We start from the raw sequence: 22,693 nt of genomic DNA, 5'->3' as shown, positions 1-22,693 counted from the left end.
ACGACTTTTCTTTGGAACCCGGTTTATTGGCTCTGTTTCACTCTCCATGCTTATTGCCAGATCTGCTTCCAGCACTTTCTGTTTTTAATGAAAAATTGAAGACTGGATGGTATTAGTGATTGTGCTATGCTTAATTTATTTTTTAAACATGACTTCATTTTTCTCCATTTCAGGGAGAATAATGTCGAAGAGTGTGGTTTGGAGTTGTATTTTGCTCAGGATATGGAAATCTTAGGCAAAGTTACAAGCCACGAGCTGAAGGAAAACGGGGAAAATGTTATGGTCACTGAAGAAAATAAGGAGGAGTACATGAGGTTAATGATTTTAAATATTTTGTACAATCTTAATTTAGAAATCCATTTTCATAGCCCACGAAAGGACAACTGTATTCCAGTCGGATTGTGAAAATTATTACTTAAAGCTGCTTACTATAAATATATTCCATCAGGAATATTCTTTTGTAATACTGTAGGGTTATGGAAGTTTTCTATATTAATCGATGTTTAGATGGAATGTTTTGTTTAGGATATGTCAAAGTTGTGTTAGTCTGGATCAAACTCAGTTTTCAGTATTATATTTCAAAGAAAAAGTTTGAAAAGAAGGAGCTTCTATGAACATTGAATACAAAACAAGACACTAGCAATCTCATCACTGGCACTTGACTGATTTCATTGTGTATTAATGGCAGTTTTTAGCTTTAAAGAGGTAATACAAATGAACCTTGCACAGTGTACTAAATCATGACCTGGTACTAGAATTCATCATTTGATCTATTATGAGCAGTACCACAGGATATATGTTTGTTCTATTTAATCCATGTTGCATACACTATTATTTGTCATGACACAATTCTATGACATGTGATGACTCACATTTCCGCATTTCATTTTGTACACAACTTCTTGATTGCCTTAAATTTATTATGGCTAAAGGACCAACAAATTCAGAACCATAGACAGGAGTATAAAGGAAATTAAAAGTGTGCAAAGTAAGCATATCAAATTGTTATTTAACCAATCCTCTTGAACCTTTAGCTGCTGTTGTTCCCCCCAAAAGTACTTATATAGGTTTCTGTTTTTAACATATCAAAAACTGTGATATTTTTGAGTTTAAAGTTTTCTTAAACAATGTCTAATCTTGTTTAGAACGTATTATGCATTTCAGAACAATCTCTCATCCTACTAGTGTAGATTTTAAATTGTTAAATTCAGATCTATTGTTATCTAATTTAAGGTTAGGAAAATATGGCAGTTTTCGGCAAAATTACCTATGAATCACTTCACTTTTCTCGCAGTCTTCTATCTCCAGACAAGAGGGATTATTGACTTGTTTCACCCTACTATTGCTCTACGCCAATTAGGAGTAATATTGCTGATAGCAATGGAGACAGACAGTACTAATTTATATGACTGCTCAGAGATGATCATGAAATTGATTTGCTTGTTGATAGGCCACATCCAGAGTACAACAGTCATTGATACCATTATCTTACTAATTAAGGTGGACGGGGGTAGTATTTTTATTCCTGTTTGCTAGACTGTTTGTCTTTAAGCAATGTATCTTAGATGTTAATGGACAGATATCAATCTAAATTGGTACACAGATAGGGAATGGCCCAAGAAGAATTAATTTTTTTTTGTGAAGATATGACTCTGGATCTGGATCCAGAAATGTTTTTGAGAATCTGTTAACATAGGGAAATAGAGTGAATGGACCTCTCCTGTAGAATATTGTTGCCTTTTAAAAGAATGTTATTGTTTGTTTTAGAATGTTGATGATTATCCTAGCTGCTGTCTTGGAATTTAGCACATCTGTGAATTTTGAGCAGAGTTTTCAGAAGCAGGATGTTAGTTGTGAATTAGCTGAAGCTCTTAATAAAATGATTTCTTTTTCAGCTTTGTAATTACAGAGCATTGTTCACACGGAAAAACCTCAGTGAAGAGCTGCATAATAATAATAGCGTTAGTGCAGTCTGGTGGGGGTATGCACTCCACTTTTTTTATGTTGTGCATTAGACAGTCTATACCATATCTCCAGTCAACAGTGCTAGATTGACTAAAGAATTCCTGACAAATTGCAAAATCAGTGAGACAGCTTCTAATTTCATAAAATAAACATGGAACATTTAAACCATTGCCCCAAAAATCTGTTTATTATCTGAGTTTACAAATATATATTAGCCTTAACCACTTCTAAATATTTGCAACAATGTACATTCAATTAATTTGTTTTTTAACTGTAGGCTGCTGACAGACTGGAGATTTACTCGTGGAGTTGAGGAACAGACCAAGGCTTTCTTAGATGGCTTTAATGAGGTGGTACCATTAGAATGGCTGCGATATTTTGATGAAAAGGAACTAGAGGTAAAAAGCTTGTTTTGAAGTTTGTCTTATGGCTGACTACTCATACAGTATGATGTAAGATGCACACAATGAAAAATAGCTAGAAAACAGGCTGATTTCCTCTCCTAGGCAAATTTATTAGGATTGAAACATTTTAAATCACTCTGTGGTGAACAGGTTTTCAAAAACCACTCAAAAATCTGTGTGCTGATGCATTTTTTAAATTGGTGACAATTTTAGATAGTTTTTAAAGATAGCGGGTTAACTTTAGTTTCTTTTATTTCCATAGACTCATAGAGTCATACACCATGGAAACAGACCCTTTGTCCAACTACCTATTTACAGGGAAGGTTGCAGTTAGGATTGCTGGTTAGACTGGTCAAGGTCAAGATCGATTGTGTCCTTGAATAAGTAAAAGGTACAATATTTTCTTTGTCCCTTTGAAAGAAATGGAAGGAAATGAAAACATAATGATGTGCGTCAGCCACTGCACTGTGGAAAATGCTGAAGGTTCCAAATGGAAATTTAGATATGAAGGTGGTTGATGAATGGGACTGAAATCATCTACTTAAAGTCTAAATTGACTGGTCAGTGGAGAAGATTATTGCTATGAAGAGGAATAATATGAATTAGGCAGCTTGCTGTAATAATAGAAAAAAGAATGAGGGTAAACCATTAAGTTCAAAGAAAAATGGAGCAATTTGATAGACAATTGTAATACTTGTGAAATATCATATAATGGCAGTGTGTTTGGATGTTAATGGTGCCAAACTTCACAGAAATGTCCAAGGTAATGATGGAGGAGTCATCTAAATCAGCTCAGAAATGCATAACATGTGAGTAAGGTCACCAATAGAATAACTGTGTGGAAGAACATACTAACACAGACCTTTAACAAGTCTGTATTCTTTGGGATCAGACTAATGGATGGGAATGGTGCAGTTCCTATCAATCTCTATAGGAGCTAGGGGAACGTTAATGGAGCCTGTTTTCTGATGCAACCTGGGTAGTTATCATTTCTGATGGGGTTTTCCCATGGATCTTTTATATCTACCAAGAAGTATAATTACATAATTATAACTATATGACATTTGGAAGATGATAGTGGGTCAGGTTGCACAAGCTGAAAGATTGGGTTTGTATTGATGGGGCCTGATGGTCTTTCCTTGCTTTTTTCATCTGGATTAAGATAGAACTTTAAAATGGTGGATTGCATGAAAGTTGGTAGCAGCTTTCATAACTTTAGAAAGGATTAATGTCAGAGTAACCAGTTTGAAGGGTAAAGAAGATCACCTTTTGACAAACCATACATCTTGGGTTTCAGTTTTTCAATGGAATGACCTTTCACTTGAAGACTATATCCATGTTGTATCATTATATCTTAATTAAATTCAGCTGGGAGTCTTTATATTAGAATAGTTGCTCTTTAAAATGTAGTGTAGCATTTCTATGCTATAAACACACAAAACGCAAAAAATGATTGATATCTTGAATTGTATCTTGATTGTATTATGATTTCAAGTACATTCTCTAGAAATAAAGCAAAATTGCCGGACGTAGGAATTTTTTAACTTCTTGGCCAATTTTAGTTTTTCTCCATTGAATACGGGCATAAAAAACATATTTTAACTCCTCATTGAGCTGTGTACTTGTCATAAAATAAACAGCTCGTGATATATAAAGAGGTCTATTTGCTTCATTTTTTACCTTTTTATTACAAATTCCCATTCTTCACTATGTAATGAATGACAGTAATGCTGGACAAGTCAGATCCCAGAGTAAGACCTTGTTTAATAGATAAAAAAATTGGATTTTAATGAGCCAAAATCCTTTGGATAAACTTGCAATTGGTATACCCGAAACGTTGATTTCTCCTTTCCTCCAGCTGCTGCCTGACTTTTGTGTTCTTCCAGCCTACTGTTTGTTCCCGTTCTGAGGAAGGGTCACCGGACCCGAAACGTTAACTCTGTTTTCTCCTTCACAGATGCTGCCAGACCTGCTGAGCTTTTCCAGCAACTTTGTTTTTGCTCCTGTTTGTCTACTTGATTATAGTGGTGGTTTCCTCCAGCTGCTGCCTGACTTGTTGTGTTCTTCCAGCCTACTGTCTGTCTATAGTGGTGGTTAGCATATCTCACTTTTATTTTCTTCTGTGTGGACCTTTAAAGTTCATGTGTAGCAGTGAACTCCAGAACCAGAAGTCAATGTCATGATAGGTGTTGGCGCGCCAATCAGCCTGCGCAGAACCTTGAAATAGCTGCACACATGCGCCGCCATGTAGCTTTGATGGTATGTTGGTGGTGGTTAGCCGCTGAAACTTACTCACATAAGCCTGAATATGTTTAGAAAGGACTTAACTAAACAGCAAAACAAGATTTCAACCTGTTTCCCACAATATGCTTTAGATATACTCATCCCAGAGAAATATCCCTTTCCTTCCGGGACAGCTGTAACAGTTTTATGATTTCTTTCCAGTTTTAGTTGCCTGGACTTCCTTTAAGTTGTCAGCTTGAAAACCTCTATACAAACTCTGTCAGCTTGTAGACTGTACAAAATACAATTCTACGTAGAGTCGTAGAGATATACAGCACAAAAACAGACCCTTCGATCCAACTTGTCTATGCCAACCAGATATCCTAAATAAATCTCATCCCATTTGGCTTACGTCCCTTTAAACTCTTTCTATTCTTACACTCATCCAGATGTCTTTTAGATGTTGTAATTGTACCAGCCTCCACCACTTCCTCTGGCAGCTCATTACATACACGCACCACCCTCTGTGTGAAAAAGTTACCCCTTAGGTCCCTTTTAAATCTTTCTCCTTTCACCTTAAAACTATGCCCTCTAGTTTTGGACTCCCCCACCCCAGGGGAAAGACCTTGTCTATTTACCCTATCCATGCCTCTCATGATTTTATAAACCTCTGTAAGGTCAACCCTCAGCCTCCGACGCTCCAGGAATAGTAGCCCCACAGTCTGTTCAGCCTCTCCCTATAGCTCAAACCCTCCAATCCTGGCAACATCCTTGTAAATATTTTCTGAACCCTTTCAAGTTTCACAACATCCTCCCTATTGCAGGGAGGCCACAATTGCATGCAGTATTCCAATAGTGGCCTAACCAATGTCCTGTACAGCCGCAACATGATATGCCAACTCCTATACTCAATGCACTGACCAATAAAGGCAAGCGTACCAAACGCCTTCTTCACTATCCAATCTACCTGTGACTCCACTTTCAAGGAACTATGAACCTGCACTCCAAGATCTCTTTGTTCAGCAACACTCCCCAGGACCTTACCATTACGTGTATAAGTGCTGCCCTGATTTGCCTTTCCAAAATGCAGCACCTCACATTTATCTAAATTAAACTCCATCTGCCACTCCTCGGCCCATTAGCCCATCTGATCAAGATCCCGTTGTACTCTGAGCTAACCTCCTTCACTGTCCACTACACCTCCAATTTTTGGTGTCATCTGCAAATTTACTAACCATACCTCCTATGTTCACATCCAAATCATTTATAGAAATGACGAAAAGCAGTGGAGCCAGCACTGATCCTTGTGGCACAGCGCTGGCCACAGGCCTCCAGTCTGAAAAGCACCCCTCCACCACCACCCTCTGTCTTCTACCTTCAAGGCAGTTCTGTATCCAAATAGCTAGTTCTCCTTCTATCCCTCTGATCTAACCATGCTATCCAGACTATCATGAGGAACTTTGTCGAACGCTTCTAGGGTGGATTGAACACCCGACTTTTCTGAACGGGGCTGAGTGGAGGAGATCATTGATAATATTATGAATGAGTGGAACCACCACCAAAACAGAAACAAAAAACAAGAAATTACTGAAATAACTGCATTTTTAAAGTAAATTAAAATTCCAGGAAAAAGACATTAGCTGTTACACTTCAACATATGTGGTTTATTAGGAATGGTATAGTTTCTGGAAATTAGTTCATACCACGCTCTAGGTTTGGATTAGAGTCATTTTAATGAGCCAAAATACTTTCAGGATGGGATATTGTTTGTGAAAAAGTAAGGAAATTCAGATATTTATATGTCTATAATTAGACATAGAATACTTTATTTGCACCCAAGTTTTCTTATTCTTTTATGCTGATTTTGTTCTTTTAAATACCCAACATGTCTCCTGCGTCTCTGGTAGAGGAAAATGTTTGTTACAACCAAATAGCAGGGTTTCTCTACGATCTTAAACTTTGTCCCTGTCTGTCTGTCTGTTGTCTTGACTTTCAAATATATGAAGTGTTCAGTACTCTTAAATGTTAATACCAACATTTCCCACTTCTAACCTTACCCTGTTCACATTTTCCTCAACTGTTTGGTTTAATTTAATCCTTCCTTCTATCTTTTAAGATTTACCCTAACTTAACTTTGTACTCACTGTTCCATTTCTACAGGTACAACATTCCTTCAAATCTCATCATATTCGTCTACTCCTAAACAATAAACATTTGTTTTACTTCTTTTCACATTGTATTCCATGCGCACTCTTCCATAGCAACCTATTTTAAATTCATAGAGTATACATTTCAACAGAGCTGTTTCTCATAGCATAGTGCTATGAATTCAGTCGCTCTGTTCTTGTTTTTTGGAATACTGTTCTTAACTTTTACCCTTCCTCAAGTGTAACTTCGAAGTGTTTTACTCATCAGTCAGGGTGTTTCTACATATTTTACAATCCATTATTTCCTCTACTTGTGCTTTTTCCAAACTACTTGAGTAGTAGTTGCTATTTTGTTTTTGAATTACTAGCTCTTATTACTCTATTATTCTTTGTTTGGGTTCTTGCCCTGAAAAGTACATAAATGTTTAGTTGTGTTTCTGTGTTAATGCAAACATTTAAAATAACATTATTTGTCATTTTATGCTAAATAACAGCTTCAGAAAAGATGAAGTATTAAAAACTTATATAATTTCAGGTGGCACAATTATGGCTGTCTGTAGTTTGAAGAATACTTTTGCTTACGTTGTGTTTAGCCAAACATGGCAATTAAATAATTTTTCATTTATTTCCAGTTAATGCTTTGTGGAATGCAAGAAATTGACCTATCTGATTGGCAGAAAAATACCATCTATCGCCATTACACGAAGAACAGCAAACAAATCCAATGGTTCTGGCAGGTGGGCAACAGTTAATTCAATAAGAAAATGGGGCAGATCAGGACTGAGGATATAATTTGTGTTGCTAGAGTTTGTTTGTAGCTGCTACCTATAGTCAGCTTTGAACTGACTTCTAAAGCAAGACCAGAATATTATTTGTCTAATTTGTGCTGAAGATTTAGGCTGTCGCCACCACGTTCGTCAGCATAGGAGCAGGGTTGAATTCTGATTCATAATGCTAGCAATAGTTGGGCAGTACTTTTGCAACTAACTATAAATAGTAAAATGTTTAATTCTGAAAACTTGAGTTTATTTCATTACTTTGTTCCTTTTTTCTGAGCATCTGATGTGATGTTAAATTGTAATAGTTTTTAAATATGTATTGTAGCATTTAATAATTTTAAAAACAGCAAAATATGAAGGAAATATTTCTTCTGTACATTATAATTTAACTAGCTTACAAAGAACATGTTTACCATTTCACAAAAGAAATCTTCCTTCAGTATGATGTAGACATAATGGCCTGAATCTTCCAGGAGCAATAATCGCTGTCCAGTTGTGACTCTTCTTGAAGTTAAACTGTCATGTCTGTAACTGCTGGACCTACTTTTTACAACGTTTTGAGCAAATATGTAATGTCTGTAATTCCCCAATTTTCCGGCACCATGTTTATAGCTAGTGCTTCTGCAATTTCCATTCACACTTCCTTCAATTTCAACTGTCACGCGCTTCAGCATCCTTGGATGCTGAAGTCCATCAAGTCCAGGTGCCTTATTAAATTTATGTACCAACAACTTATCCAATAGCACTTCCTTATCAATTTTAAATCCTTCCAGTGACTGTGTTTTCTCATCTCTCACCACAGCTTGGACAATGCCTGCCTCATAAGTAAAGAGTAGATGTTAAGTATTAATTTAACATCTCAATCATGCCCCTTGCCTCTTTGCATAAATCCTTTCTTTGCTCCCTCATCGGTACCATTCCCTTTTACAATTTATTTTGCTGATGCTATGCTTATAGAAGACTTTTGGATTTCCTTTTATGTTTGCTGGAAAGTCTTCTTTTCAAAATCTCTCGTTGTTCCTCTTGTTTGCTTTTTCATCATACTTCCAAACCTTCTGTTTTCAACTTAGTTCTCAACTGTATTTACTACCTGGCACCTGCCGTAAGCACACTTATTCTTTATTTTAATTTCTATCTTCTTCTTCCTCATCCAGGGAGCTCTGGGTTTGTTTATCCTACATTTCCCTTTTGAGGGAATGTAGCTTGACTGTACTAAAACCATCTCCTAATTTCAAAGAGCCAATTATTCAGTTGTGGCTTTCTCTGCTCCAGTCTATCCTTCTCAGCTCTGTTCTAGCCCCATTAAAATTGGCTTTCTGCCAGTTGATTATTCTTACTCTGGATTGACCAATGTCATTTTCAACTGTCATCCTAAACTTTATGATAGAATGATCACTGTCTCCTATACATTCTGTCACCGACACATCTTCTAATTGGCCCATCTCATTCCCAACAACGAGGTCCAGCAATGCCTCCTTTCTTGTTTGACTGGACACATTGCTGTAAGAAATTTTCCTGAACACCATCCAGGTGATTGTTGTAAAAACCAATCGCGTTCACTGATGTCCTTCAGGGAAAGAAACCTAACATCCTTACCTGGTCTGACCTATATATGACTCCAAACCCTCACAATGTGGTTGACCCTTAATTGGTCTTTGAAAAGACCACTCAATTCATGAGCAATTAGGAATGTACAACAAATAACCAGACACCCACATTCCATAAAACAATAAAGAACGAGATGTTGCCAGACCTGAAGCATCTACAGCATTTTCTGATTGTGTTTCAGATTTGCAGCATCTGTAGCTGCCCCTTATGCTAACACCAGACCATTTGATATATGAATAAATAGTCCTTCATTATGACTACTGTGATGTTTACACTTCTCTGTAATTTCCTTGTTGGTTAGTTCCCCCACATCCTTCCCACCAGCTGATGGTTTATTATACCAAGCAATGTAGTAGCACCCTTATTCCTTATCTCCAGCAAATTGATACAAAAGCAAATGCTCCAGATGCTGCAAATCTGAAACACAATCAGAAAATGCTGTAGATGCTTCAGATCTGGCAACATCTCGTTCTTTATTGTTTTATGGAATGTGAGTGTCTGGTTATTTGTTGCACATTCCTAATTGCTCATGAATTGAGTGGTCTTTTCAAAGACCAATTAAGGGTCAACCACATTGTGAGGGTTTGGAGTCATATATAGGCCAGACTAGGTAAGGATGTTAGGTTTGTTTCCCTGAAGGACATCAGTGAACGCGATTAGTTTTTAACAACAATCATCAATAGTTTCATGACGACAATTCGAGATTAGATTTCAATTCTAGATCATTTTACCACCTTAAGTGATAACATTCAAAATGCTAAATGAATTTGGAAATTTTCTGTTCCATCTGGCTTAGAATTATATTGGACAGTGTTTTCAATCAATAAGGCTTTGGAGGAGTCCATTACTGTGGGAATTTTGTTTCATAATTTCATGACCATTTAAATAATGGAATTGCAATGACTGAACTTGACATTAACATTAAAGTGCTGGAAAATGGGAATAGAATAGTTAGGTGCTTGTGTTAGACTGATGCAGACTCAGTGGGCCAAAGGGCCTTTTTCTGTGCTGTAGAATACTATGACTCTATATCACAGTTTGCCTATGATGACGTTAGTTACCTTGTGCCCTTGACTTATTCTGTTATTAGGTTGTAAAAGAAATGGACAACGAGAAGCGAATCAGATTATTGCAGTTTGTCACTGGCACATGTCGTTTGCCAGTTGGAGGCTTTACAGAGTTAATAGGTAAGAAGTTTTGTTCCAAAGTTTTAGGACACCAGTTCAGTTTTTATGGCTTTGCTTTACACTAAGAACACATTTTTAATGGAGATAGTAGGAACTGCTGATGCTGGAGTCTGAGATAACAAGGTGTAGAGCTGGATGAACACAGCAGGCCAGGCAGCATCAGAGGAGCAGGAAAGCTGACATTTCAGGTCTGGACCCTTCTTTCTCTACACCTTGTTATCACATTTTTAATGGAGTTTTTCACCAAGGCCCTTGATTAACATTCTAAGATATTCTGACTTTCAATTTAAACTTTTTTTGACAGTAAGACATTGAATATGCTGTCTTTATCTAATCACTTGCTTCCACTAACACTGGACTACTAGAAATAACTACTGAGCGATGCATATTGATGACTGTGGTAAAGTGCTCCCAACACCATTCATTGTTCATGCCACCTACTGTTCATCTGCTACAGAAAGTAACTGACCTTATCTCAAAACAGTGAGAATGAGAACTTGGCACAATTGGATTTGGAGGAACAATAGTTCCTTTTGTCCTTCTGTATGTTGGTGATCCACTGCAGTTTCGTTCTTGTGCTTCTAAATTTGGATCTTTTGAATTTTAAGTATACTTGAAGTTGACTTTCCAGTGTGTAGCTTGGCTTTGAAATGAGTTTCTCACCAATATTTGGTTCTGCTTTTGCATAGCTTCAGGTATTCAGATTTCTTGAATTCTTGAACATAATACACTAATAGAAAGGATGACTCCCTGGTATTTAGACATTGAATTGCTAATACTTTATTCTTAAAATGTACACTATTCATAGGAAGCAATGGGCCACAGAAGTTCTGCATTGACAAGGTTGGAAAGGATTCATGGCTTCCAAGAAGTCATACTTGGTAAGTAACAATGAATTAACCTGTTATTCTAAGTGAAGGAAAAATGATTTTTTTTACCCTTGGTCAAATGTGAGTCAGAAATACAGTAATGTGCATGTGAACAGTGGTTTATCATTGGTATTGTATTAACCTGATACTGTTTCTAACAATTGCATTAAGAAGGTGGATATAATTTGACATGGATGCCCACATCCCTCCATATTAATATTGCAATTTAATACTGTAAATAAATTATTTCTACTTGTCTCGACATCCCTTCACTATAATAAATACATTTAATAATTGTCCTGCATTACAACTGCCCGATAAAAGTAATGAAACAACATGAAAAAGAAATAAAGGCTGCATGAGACTTTCTATTGAGATTGGTTCTGCTTGGCATTAATTGTGTAGTAAATTATGCACAAAACATTCAAAGAATACTCTTTCCCAAGCCATGGAGTTCTGCAAATTTTCAATTTATTCAATGTTACACCAAAGGATGTTAATGTTGCCTTATCATACTGGCACTTAAAATACAGTTGTAATATGAATAAGTAAATTAATTCTAATTGCTTCTTATCTATTTCCCTTATTATTCTTACCTAATGTATCCCTACTAAAAGTAACAAAAATAATCTATTGCCCTTTTTCTTCTGGCTGTTAATGTTTTGGAGTTGGAAACAACTTTAACAAATCTGTATTTGCATAGGATAAAAATGACGTGAAAGATAAAGTAAATGTTCTGAAGGTAAAAATGCATCAGAGGCAAAAGAAGTCTGACAAATATATTTATTACCATCCCAAAACATAACATTTTCCAAATAAATAATCTCACCCATGGTATAAACATATATGCCCCCTCTCAAAATCTGTGCAATTTTTCCCTTTCCTATTTTGTAACTGACAATATATCAGAGCAGATAGTTCATTTTTACTGATTCCATAGTATTTATGATTAACTGAGCAATTTTCTTTTCTTTTGGTCCACAGTCCTGTAACATTAAATGCTTATTGCTACATCAAATGCTGAAAATAGTTGCACTTCCACTGCATCTGAATTTTAAAGCTCTGGTTGTATCATGACAAGCTTAGAAAGTGCTGTACTACTTATTAAGGCAGACTTTATACCGATTCATTTCACAATTTTTCGTTGAGAAGGATTCAATTTACAGGCAGATTGATACAGGAAATTAATTGCTTGAAAACAGACACCTTTTATGCAAGAGGGATTTCTGAAATTATTTTTAAAAATCCGTCAAGATATTAAAGTATGTTTGGTGCATATGACTGTTGATTTGGGTTTTTACAGTTTCAATCGCCTGGACCTTCCCCCTTACAAAAGTTACGATCAGCTAAAGGAAAAGCTGATGTATGCCATTGAAGAAACAGAAGGCTTTGGTCAAGAGTAAATGGTTATGTAAGTGTACTTACAGCAAGCTACAGAGAGAAGCCATCAAACAAAACAATTTTGTTCAACTTTCAGAAGACTGTGCCTACCATGAAGAACTTACAGCTTCATTTTGATTCTATGTATTTGTTTTAAGTGGAATCCAGGGAATATTGCGTCTTTTTCTGTTGAGGCTAGCATTCAGCAGATTTCATGAAGAATAATGCACCTTTATTTCTCAAAATTTAAGTTGTACTTGTTTAAGCTATCATATGTTTAAATATAATAACTTCTTTGTGCTTAATCTGAAGTCTTTTTGATAATATATTGTTGCAATAATCTTGTAATTGACAGTTTCCCTTCTAATTCAGAGCAAGTGAACTGAGGTCACTAATTGGATCAATTCAACAATGTGTAAACAGATTTGCAAGTAATATGAATGAGGAAAAGATAATTTGACTTCAGTTGTTTCAAGGTCACTGTAAAGTATCCTGGCGATATACTAACATTATGATTGTGATTTTTGTAAAGATTGCAGTCATGTTATAAATATTTTGTTACAAAGATTGTGATACTGTTCAGAATTAACAAAGTGACATGTTTTAGTTTGCTTTAGCAATCATGGATAAATCAGGATGACCAAAAATGGACATTTCTCTTATACCTGCTTGAAAACTTGCTATTATGATAGTCTTGTAGCTTCAGCAGTTGTCCCATACCACTGCCTTTTTAAATAATTGGTATTTTAAATTATGGTACCATATGTAGAACGAATAATCATTTTCACTTAAAATTCCACTATATAATCAATGTGCTACTTTGTTTTCAAGTTCAGGAAGAAAATGTGAAATGTCAGACAGAATTGAAGACAAATTTAACAATTTTGCTAAACCTTATCATAAAATCATTTACTTGGAATAAAATTTTAATTTAGTAAGCTTTTCAAAATTGAACATATTGGAAGCAGCAAATGTAATTACTAAATGAGATTCTTGAGATCATAATCATTCTTTGCTGATGCCCTCAATGCTGCTTCCTCATTTCAATCATTTGTATAACATGCTGGCTGTGACATCAAAAGGTAAAACTCAGCAAACATTATGTCTAATTTTCCTAAAATTGTAGTATTTTATGAAGATATTTAAAAATTCAGCCAGTCAAAGGCTTGCTTTGTTTTATCTTTTAATGAGCACTAATAGATTGATAACTTTCCACCCTTTGGTAGAAAAATATTCACTATTTTACTTAAATTATATCTATTGTACAATCAAAGAATGCAAGACAAAATCCCTTAGAAACAAGACTTTTTTTCAAACTAGATAAAATATTGTGCATAAAAATTGTATATTTGCCTTTCTGGAATAATAGCAAAAAAATCAAAGATTTTATAGATTTGCTATAAGTAATAGCTCATGTATGTTGCAGAAATGTGGTAAAGAATTTGTGGTTTTATAACAGCACAGAAATGAAACATGATGCATAAGTCACTGTGCTGAACTGTATCTAGATATTTACTGATTTTCAAGAGACAATGCTTTTTGAAATGAGTTGTTCGTGACATTTCCCAGTTTTGAATTGGCTTGTGAATTATATTTGAATTTTCAGCACCTATTGTGTTTATGTTGATTTTTCTCAGGTCCAGATGAATTAAACTCTGTTAAATAACAAGCAATTTCAAAAATAAAATTAATTAATTGATTTAGAATATTGCCAAATAAAATCAAGTTCCTCAGGAATAATTAAAGTTGTGAATATTTAAAAATGCAAGATGTTAATACGTCCAAATAATTTAAAATTTATGTTTTTGATTGAAGGTCTTTGTGTATCAGTATCTTGTCCTGTTTATCGTAGTTCCAGTCTCTTTCCTCACAGTTAGCTTTACCATCTTCTTTCAGACTTTTTCTAATTTTTTTTTAACCATTGTCTTAACCTTTTTGAGCAGGATGTTGTCATTTTGAGTCCAGAATTAAGTGACATTCTGCAGTCCCATGATTAGAATTTCTTTGAAGGTAGATTCCCTCCTGACTCACTCTCAAGATGATCTGTCAGTACTGTGATGTGACACAAAGCAGCAGGTAGCTGTGAGGGTACTGTTGCACCATAGATTGGTACAAACCGGGCTACTTTGTTTTAAAGATGTTGGAAATAAAATTTGGTGGACATGAATCATTCTATCATATTAAATATTTACCACATTATAAAAATGTTTAAATTTGACCACAGTCATTTTATACATTTTGAGGTCGCTGTCTAAAACATTTTAAGTGATGACACAACAAAATGGTTAACAAGATCAATTATCAGCTAAAACATCAGATATTACTTTTGGACATAGTTTATCAGAATTTTAAGACAAATTACTTTTTAACAATATTTATCACTTTTTCATCTTTTTGTCTGATTTGTTTAAAAAGCCATTCATGTTAAAACAATGGAAAAATCTGATAAATATTACTCAAAAAGTGTTAAAAACGAGTCAAAGAAATCTTTAAAAATATTAACATAAAAACATAAAAATGTCTAAAATCTTAATACATTTTGAAAAAAAGGTTTAAAATCCATTTGCTCAAATCCATTTAACTTTTCAAAGCTCTTTTCCATGTGTGCTTTCACATCAAATATTTATAACAAGAGTGGAAAGTCCTTAACATCTGGAAATGCCAGATTTAGATGTCTTTGTGTAAAACCTTTGTTACCACTGGGCAATTTAAACATATTTGTAATCTGCTGCTGGTTGACAGAAATTGCATGGCCTAGAGAATAATGTAAATTGGCCCAAAACACCTTTCAATTCTGCACGCTACAGTGCAGCATGCTACTTCCTGGTCCACTGTGATGTTCAATAATGATGATCGTGAACACATTGTACTTCTTGGCACTGAGAATTTTTTCAGTTAAATGTTTACTGAAAAATGGCGGCAGAGGATTGGTGGAGAGATAATAACACCAATCTTTTGATTTGCATCCAAGCAATTGTGCCCAAGGCAACTCACAGGAAAATGCACATACTTACTTACCAGCATTTTTTCAGCCAAATGTCCAATGCTGACTGATTCCTGGAATCTCCATCATAGCAAATTGCGTGGGTCTAGAGAAATTGCAGGACAGGCTAAGCCACGCCATCCTTTATAGTACTAAAAACATAAGAAAAAGGAATAGGAATAGACCATTTGGTTCCTCACACCTACCTCACAATTCAACAAGATCGTGGATGATCTGCCCTGGGGCCTCAATCTCTCTTGTGCCAGCTCATCATAGCCATCAACTCCCTGATATTTCAAAAATCTATCTACCTCTTAAAATACAAGCCTCCACAACTCTCCAGGTTAGAGAATTCAAGACATTTACCACTCTGGAAGAAAAATTATTTTGCATCTGTTTTAACTAAATGCTCCCCAGTCTGAGACTTCATTGTAAGTAGAAACATCTCAACATCTACTCTGACAAGCCCCCAAAGAATCTTTCATGTTTTGATAAAATTCATTCTCCTAAACTCTAATGAATAAACACCTAACCTGTTTAGCCATTCTTGATAAGTTAACCCCGTCACCCCAGGAATCAGCCTAGTGAAACTCTTTTGAACTGAGGAAATTCTGCAACTTCTAAGGAAGGGTCACCGGCCCCAAAATGTTAACTTTGATTTTTCTTCACAGATGCTGCCAGACCTGCTGAGTTTTTCTAGCAATTTCTGTTTTTGCTCTTTTGAATTGCCTCCAACGCTTATATATCCTTTTTTAAGTATGGGACAAAAAATTGTGCACTGTACTCCAGGAGTGCCTTAACCGACACCCCTGCACAGTTGTAACAAGACTTCTGTGTTTTTGAGCTCCAGCCCCTTAGCAATAAGACCGTAATTACTTGCTGCACCTGCATACCAGTCTGTATTTCGTGTACAAGAACACCCAGATTCCTCTGCTTCTGCAATTTTTCTGAATGTGTCTCCATTCAAATAATAGTCTGCCTTTTGAGTCTTCTTCCTAAAGTATATGACATTGCACTTTGATCCATTAAAGCCCATCCACCAAGTTTTAGCTCATTCACTCAACCTATCTCTATCCCCTTACAGATTTCTTATGTCCTCATCACAGCATGCCCTCAAATTATTGTGTCATTGACAAATTCAGATACATTACACTCTGCTCTCCTCCAAATCATCAATATAGATAGTAAATAATTGAGGGCCTAGAACTGATCCTCATAGCACTCCTCTAGTTACCTCTTTCCGACCTGAAAAAGAGCTAAGAATCCCAACTTTGTCTTCTCTGTGTTAATGAATCCTTTATCCATGCTAATACATTACTCCCAATATCTTGACCTCCTGTGTTGTTCAAAAACCTTTTATGTGGCACCTCAATAATGCCTTCTGAAAATCCAAATTATACTACATGTACCGGTTCTACTACTTCAACTCTGCTTGTTATATCCTCAAAGAACTTGATCAAATCAGTAAACATGGTTTCACTTTCAAAAAATGTTGACTCTGTTTGATTGTGCTAAACTTTTCTAAATGTTCTCCTATTTCTTCTCTAGTAATGAATTCTTGCATTTTCCAAATGACAAATGTGGGGCTAACTGGCCGATAGTTTTCCTGCTTTTCATTTTCCTCCCTTCTTGTACAGAGTCATCATATTAGCAGTTTTCCAATCCACTGGATCTCTCACAGAATCCAGTGAGTTCTGAAATGTTTCAAACAATGCTTCCACTATCTCTGCAGACACTTCCTTTAAAACCCTTGACTGCAGGCCATCAGGTCCAGGTGACTCACTTGCCTTTAGTTCCATTACTTACAGAGACTTATGAGATCTTTCCTCCCATCATATCCTTACTTCTCTTATCTTTGGGATGTTTATAGGGTCCTCCACCATGAAGACCTTAGCAAAATATTGGTTTAAGTTATCTGCTGTTTTGATGTATCTCGTTATCAATTCCCCAGTTGTATCTTCCAAGGGCCCCACTCTTAGTTTAGCTATTCTTTATTTATACACCCGTTAGAAGCTCTTGGTATTTGTTTTTACATTTCTTGCCAATTTACTTTCAGAATTTTCTCCATCTATATTAACGTTTTAGTCACCTGCTGCTGGTTCCTAAAAAAAAATTCTCAATCCTTTGGCCTACCACTAATTTTTGCCACTTTAATGTCTTAGTTTGTGATAGGTTACTCTCCTTGACCGCTTTGTTAGCCATGGGTGTTTCATCCTTCTCAACGAGTCTTTTTGACCGGAATAAATTTTTGTTGAGCGTTATGGAATATCTGCTTAAATGTCTGCCACTGCTTATCCACTGACTTTCCTTTTAGTCTATTTTCCCATACGCTTTAGACAAATCTTTCTTCATACCTCCGTAATTACCTTTATTTAAGTTGCGGACATTGACTTGAGGGCTCAGTTGCTGTCCCTCAAACTGAATTTCAGGTTCCACTATATTGTGATTCTTACCTCCTAGAGGATCTTTAACTGTGAGATCTTTTATTAATTCTACCATATTACACATCACTAGATCTAAAATAGCCTGTTCCAGGGTACTTTCTGCAACATACTGTTCTAAGAAGCAATCCCTGATGTGCTCTAGAAATATGTATTCAATGTTACTCTTCCCCATCTGATTTGTCCAGTCAATATACAGATTAAAATCATCCATTACAGTTGTAGTAACTATATTAGGGAGTTCCATTCTGGTAATTAAGTTTATCTGTCCCCAGATATGGCATCGCCAGCTGGGCCAGCATTTATTGCCCATCCCTTGTTGCCCCTGAAAAGGTGATGGTGACCTGCCTTCTTGAACTGCTGTAGTTCACATGCTGTGAGTTGTTCCACAATGCCGTTAGGGAGGGAATTCCAGGATTTTGACCCAGTGACACTAAGACAGGATAGCAAGTGGCTTTTTTTAAAATTCATTCACGGGATGAGGGTATTGCTGACTAGGCAGCATTTATTGCCCATCCCTAATTTTCCAGAGGGCGGTTCAGAGTCAACCACATTGCTGTGGGTATGGAGTCACATGTAGGCCAGACCAGAAAAGGATGGCAGTTTCCTTCCCTAAAATGACAACAATGAACCAGATGGGTTTTTCTGACAATCAGCAATGGGTTTGTGGTCATCTTTAGATTCTTAATTCCAGATATTTTATTGAATTCAGATTCCACCATCTGCTGTGGCAGGATTCAAACCTGGGTCCCCAGAATGTTATCTGGGCCTCTGGATTAACAGTCCAGCGATAATACCACTAGGCCAATGCCTCCCCGTTGGAGGGGAACTTGCAGGTGGTGGTGTCACCGTATATCTATTACCTTTGATCTTCTAGGTGGAAGTGGTTGTGTAAGTGTTAGTGCAATTCTGTTTGTGTGAGTGAATAGGTGTATGTGTAATTGTTTCTGTAGAGAGTTTGTGGGTGGGGGAGGTGGTGTCCAGGTACAGTTGACCAGGAGTTAGAACTGCTTTTAATCTGTCTTGTTTCCTGATAACCTTCCAGGTAAGTTCAAACCCTCCAAAATCTCCAGCTGTAACTCAGAGTCGGGAGACCTTTTCAAGAGGGTGACAGACAAGGGTTATCGGCCATTGGAAGTTTAAACTTCCCTTGTATTCAGTGTCTCAGGACTTCGAAGGGGTTCCAAAGTAGATCTTTGGCGTATCAGGTCTCCAACTATCCCAAGACAGAAAGATCAGGGATCATGCAATTCCCATGTTCAAGAATGGGGTTGAAACAAATCCAGGAAATGAAAGAACAGTTATCTTTGCAGGGCTGATAGATAAATTAAGGGAAAAAAGGTAATTAAACTGAAAGGGAACCCAAAACTAAGATTTATAAGCTAGTCACTAAAAAGTTCAGGAAAGATGTCTTCTCCTGAGGTTGGTTTGAACGTGAAACTTGCTGGCACAAGATATGTTTGAGGCAAATATCATACATGCATTTAAGGCAAAGCTGGATAAATACATGAAGAGGAAAATAGGAAAAGAATGTGCCGACATAGATGAATAGAAGAGGATGAGAAGAAGTCCATATGAGATATAAAAACTTCTTGCGTCAAGTAGACTCTGCTGTAAAAGCTGTGTAACCCTAAATGCCAGGTTAATTTTTTATTTATCAACGAATATGTATATGTTTTTTCAATCACATTAAATTTCTGCTTCAATCAAGAATAAATACATTTAAAACTGATAAAATCTATTTCTGTAGCATCTATAACCAGTCTAACAGGTAATGGAATGACTGTTAATCATAACTTTATATTACTGCTAAACTCTTTCTGCTTTCCTTAGAATAGTCTCATTCTTCCCTTAGTTAAAAAGAAAAAGTGTGCTATTTCCTTGAAAAGAACTTCTGTACACTTACTTTGATTTATCATACTCTTTTTACACCAACTGCATTATTTCCATGGACTGCCATATGGTAGTTCAGCAATATAATTAAGCTTCATTGGAGTTACCTCATTCTGCCACATTCTTGGGATTTGCTGCTGCTGAACCTTCCAAACAAAATATAAATAAGATAATTTCACAGATAACTGACATGTCCACAGTTTTAAATATTTCACATTTTACAGTAGTTGGTTTATTTTGCTAACTGTATTGTATTTACAAAAGCAAATCTTGTACCCTGGACTTTTGAAGTTTGCTTTTTGGTTGACTGGTAGCTGTACTGAAAAATCACTAGGCTTCTGTGTGGTGCACTGACGGTCACGCACTTGCCTTGGTTCTCGACTTCAAGCACACATCTTGCTCCATCAATCATAGAATGATAATGATGTGCTTAATAGAGTAGCTTGTTACCCAGACCCTTCTTGCTGAAGGAGACTAGGGTGGCAAGTGAATCATGGAGGTAACTGATATAAAAATAATTAATTTGTGAAAGGTTAAAATGAGTGCAGATCAATTTTTCATTCTAATCATTATGATGTTGATGGGATGGAGTTTCAAACAGAATGAATAAATAATGCAGTCTAACAGTTTTTACTTATTTTGAAATTGTGCTGATAATGTCTACGGGATGTTACTTTAAAAATGATAATTACTTTCAATTATATTTTGCAGTTAAAGGATTAACAATTTTTAAGTTATTTTTCTTAAGATCATTTTTTCTTTAATCTCTTTAGACAACATTGTATTGATTATGGATTATTTACCTCCCAGCCTTCTATATACCTTTCCATCTATATGTATAAAAAAAACTAAAAGAACTGTGGATGCTGGAAATCCAAAACAAAATCAGAAATTGCTGGAAAATCTCAGCAGGTCTGGCAGTATTTGTGGAGAAGAATCAGAGTGTACATTTCAGGTCCAGTGACTCTTCTTCAGATCTGGACCTTTCTTCTATAAATCTATCGAGTTTATGTAATTAATTTCTGAATCTAATGAGCATCTACAATTCCTCCCTTTGACGCTTGCCATGCCGAATGAAGTCACAATCATTGGTGGTTCTTGCTGTTCTCCCTGGATTTCAATGGTCAGTCTGTAGAGTAGATCCATGAGTTCAGACAGATCTGTTCAGCTTTACCACATACTTCCTGGAAAACCCACCTCTCTGCCTGCAACCCTTCAGGTAGTGCTTTTGCCAGTGTCTATGTCAGCAAAAACTCCACATTCAGTGGTGAGTCTGACTTGAATTACTAGCTGCGTCACCTCCAGGACAAGGGAAGCAATTCTAATCCAGGGATGATACCCAAGTCCCAAACCACCTGCCACAACTCTGTCTTCCAGTTCGGCTTCCACAGCCTCTCTGAACTGTTTGACCTCGTTTTGGATTCACTGATATTGCTTCATTGTTGTTTGGACCCCTCGCTTCATTTTCCATAGACATTCTAGTAATTTTGACATTTGCTTCATCTTGGGAAGCAGGTATCCCAGCAAGTTCTCACTTAGACCATCAGTTACGTTCATCTACACCCTACAGGGAGGTCGGATGACAGTATTACTGAAAGTCTGTTTACCATTCCAGGGACGGAAACAGAAACTTGAGTTGTTCACTGGGTAATGGATATTACTGTAGACGTATAGGATCTTGCTGCTGGACTCGCAGAATTCGCCTTCTCTCCAGTAATGCCAACTGTGTCAATCCGTGGTGAGCACTGGAAATTTAAAGAGTACATTTTAGGGTGATAAAACCATTTGACGCTCTCATCTCTATCCCTACTGAATTTGGGCAGACATTCTCCAAGCCCAAACTGCAAGCCATGTTTTTGGGAACATAGGAAAGTTCTATTGCCATCTCCCATTATTCCCACATTCATAAGCGTTTTTCTAATGTCTTGGTTAAATTTAATTCAAATTTAATGCTATTTGAATAATGCTTTTCTCAATATGATTTAGAAGTCAGTAAGCTCATTATGGCTAACTGTTGTAATTCATTAATTGACTGGCTCTAAACAATTATTCTAGCAATTCAAAATCCTAACTTTCAAAATTAAGCACGGCTTTTGAGCACTGTGGCAGGAACCAAAATCCTTCTATCCAATCTAATGCAGAATTCAGTCAAATTACAACAAACATTTACAAAAATGTCCTTTTAATTAAAATCATAAGCTGGATTTCAAACATACAAATATGAATGGAAAAAAAAACATTTGTTTTGTGATGTTAAGGGAAGGAAAAGAGAGAAAAACCAATTATGACACATTAAGTGGCAAATTGCTTTGAAACCACATATAAAACAGACTACAAGGTTAAACCCCTATTAAGTGACATAAATTGGCCTGCAATCCACACAACTACATGGGCTGCTTCTCTAGCCTGACTCTTTCTCTTGACTCTAGAATGAATAGACATCGTTGCGACGGTGTTAGGAATTCAACAATCGCCTTTCACAGTCAGTCTCTGGTGGAAATCCTGAACTAGTTGATATAGGCCCCTTTTCTGAGGGGTAGGGACACTACCATCACCCCACAAGAAGGCACCAGCGACTATGTATTCTGTCTCATCAAGATTGTGGAGTCTCACCTGCTGATCAATCTGGGAAGAGTGTTCACTATCCACCCCTAAGGCTAGCTTCTTTTTCTTGAAAGTGAATGAGATTACAATTTTCTTATCTAAAGCTCCCTAACCTAATCATATCCTGGAGAGTGCACTTCTTCCAGTTGATCATAGAGCATAACTGATCTTTCTCTTTTGCTGTAACTCTAAAACCAGCAATGATTCACA

At 36.4% G+C, this 22,693-nt stretch overlaps 2 protein-coding genes across 3 annotated transcripts in view; one reads left to right on the top strand and one right to left on the bottom strand.

Moving 5' to 3' along the window:
• wwp2 (WW domain containing E3 ubiquitin protein ligase 2) overlaps positions 1-14,775 on the top strand; it is a 129,596-nt gene extending 114,821 nt beyond the window's left edge. The window contains exons 15-20 of one of the 2 annotated variants that reach the window (XM_048605723.1): positions 174-314; positions 2,243-2,363; positions 7,372-7,476; positions 10,217-10,313; positions 11,122-11,194; positions 12,486-14,775. In XM_048605723.1, the coding sequence (XP_048461680.1) occupies positions 174-314; positions 2,243-2,363; positions 7,372-7,476; positions 10,217-10,313; positions 11,122-11,194; positions 12,486-12,585 (637 nt within the window). In that variant the 3' untranslated portion in view covers positions 12,586-14,775. Of the gene's footprint in view, positions 1-173; positions 315-2,242; positions 2,364-2,631; positions 2,761-7,371; positions 7,479-10,216; positions 10,314-11,121; positions 11,195-12,485 lie in introns of those variants that run through there. The other variant, XR_007263762.1, reaches the window with a different exon arrangement.
• Positions 1-22,693, bottom strand: part of dhx38 (DEAH (Asp-Glu-Ala-His) box polypeptide 38) — a 210,461-nt gene that overhangs the window by 153,489 nt on the left and 34,279 nt on the right. The gene's annotated exons all lie outside the window — the stretch shown is intronic.

This window comes from Rhincodon typus, chromosome 15, assembly GCF_021869965.1.
Source record: "Rhincodon typus isolate 14 chromosome 15, sRhiTyp1.1, whole genome shotgun sequence".
NCBI classification, from domain to species: Eukaryota; Metazoa; Chordata; class Chondrichthyes; order Orectolobiformes; family Rhincodontidae; genus Rhincodon; species Rhincodon typus.
The sequence above is the reverse complement of the archived record's forward strand: the minus strand, read 5'-3'. Positions and strand labels throughout refer to the sequence as shown.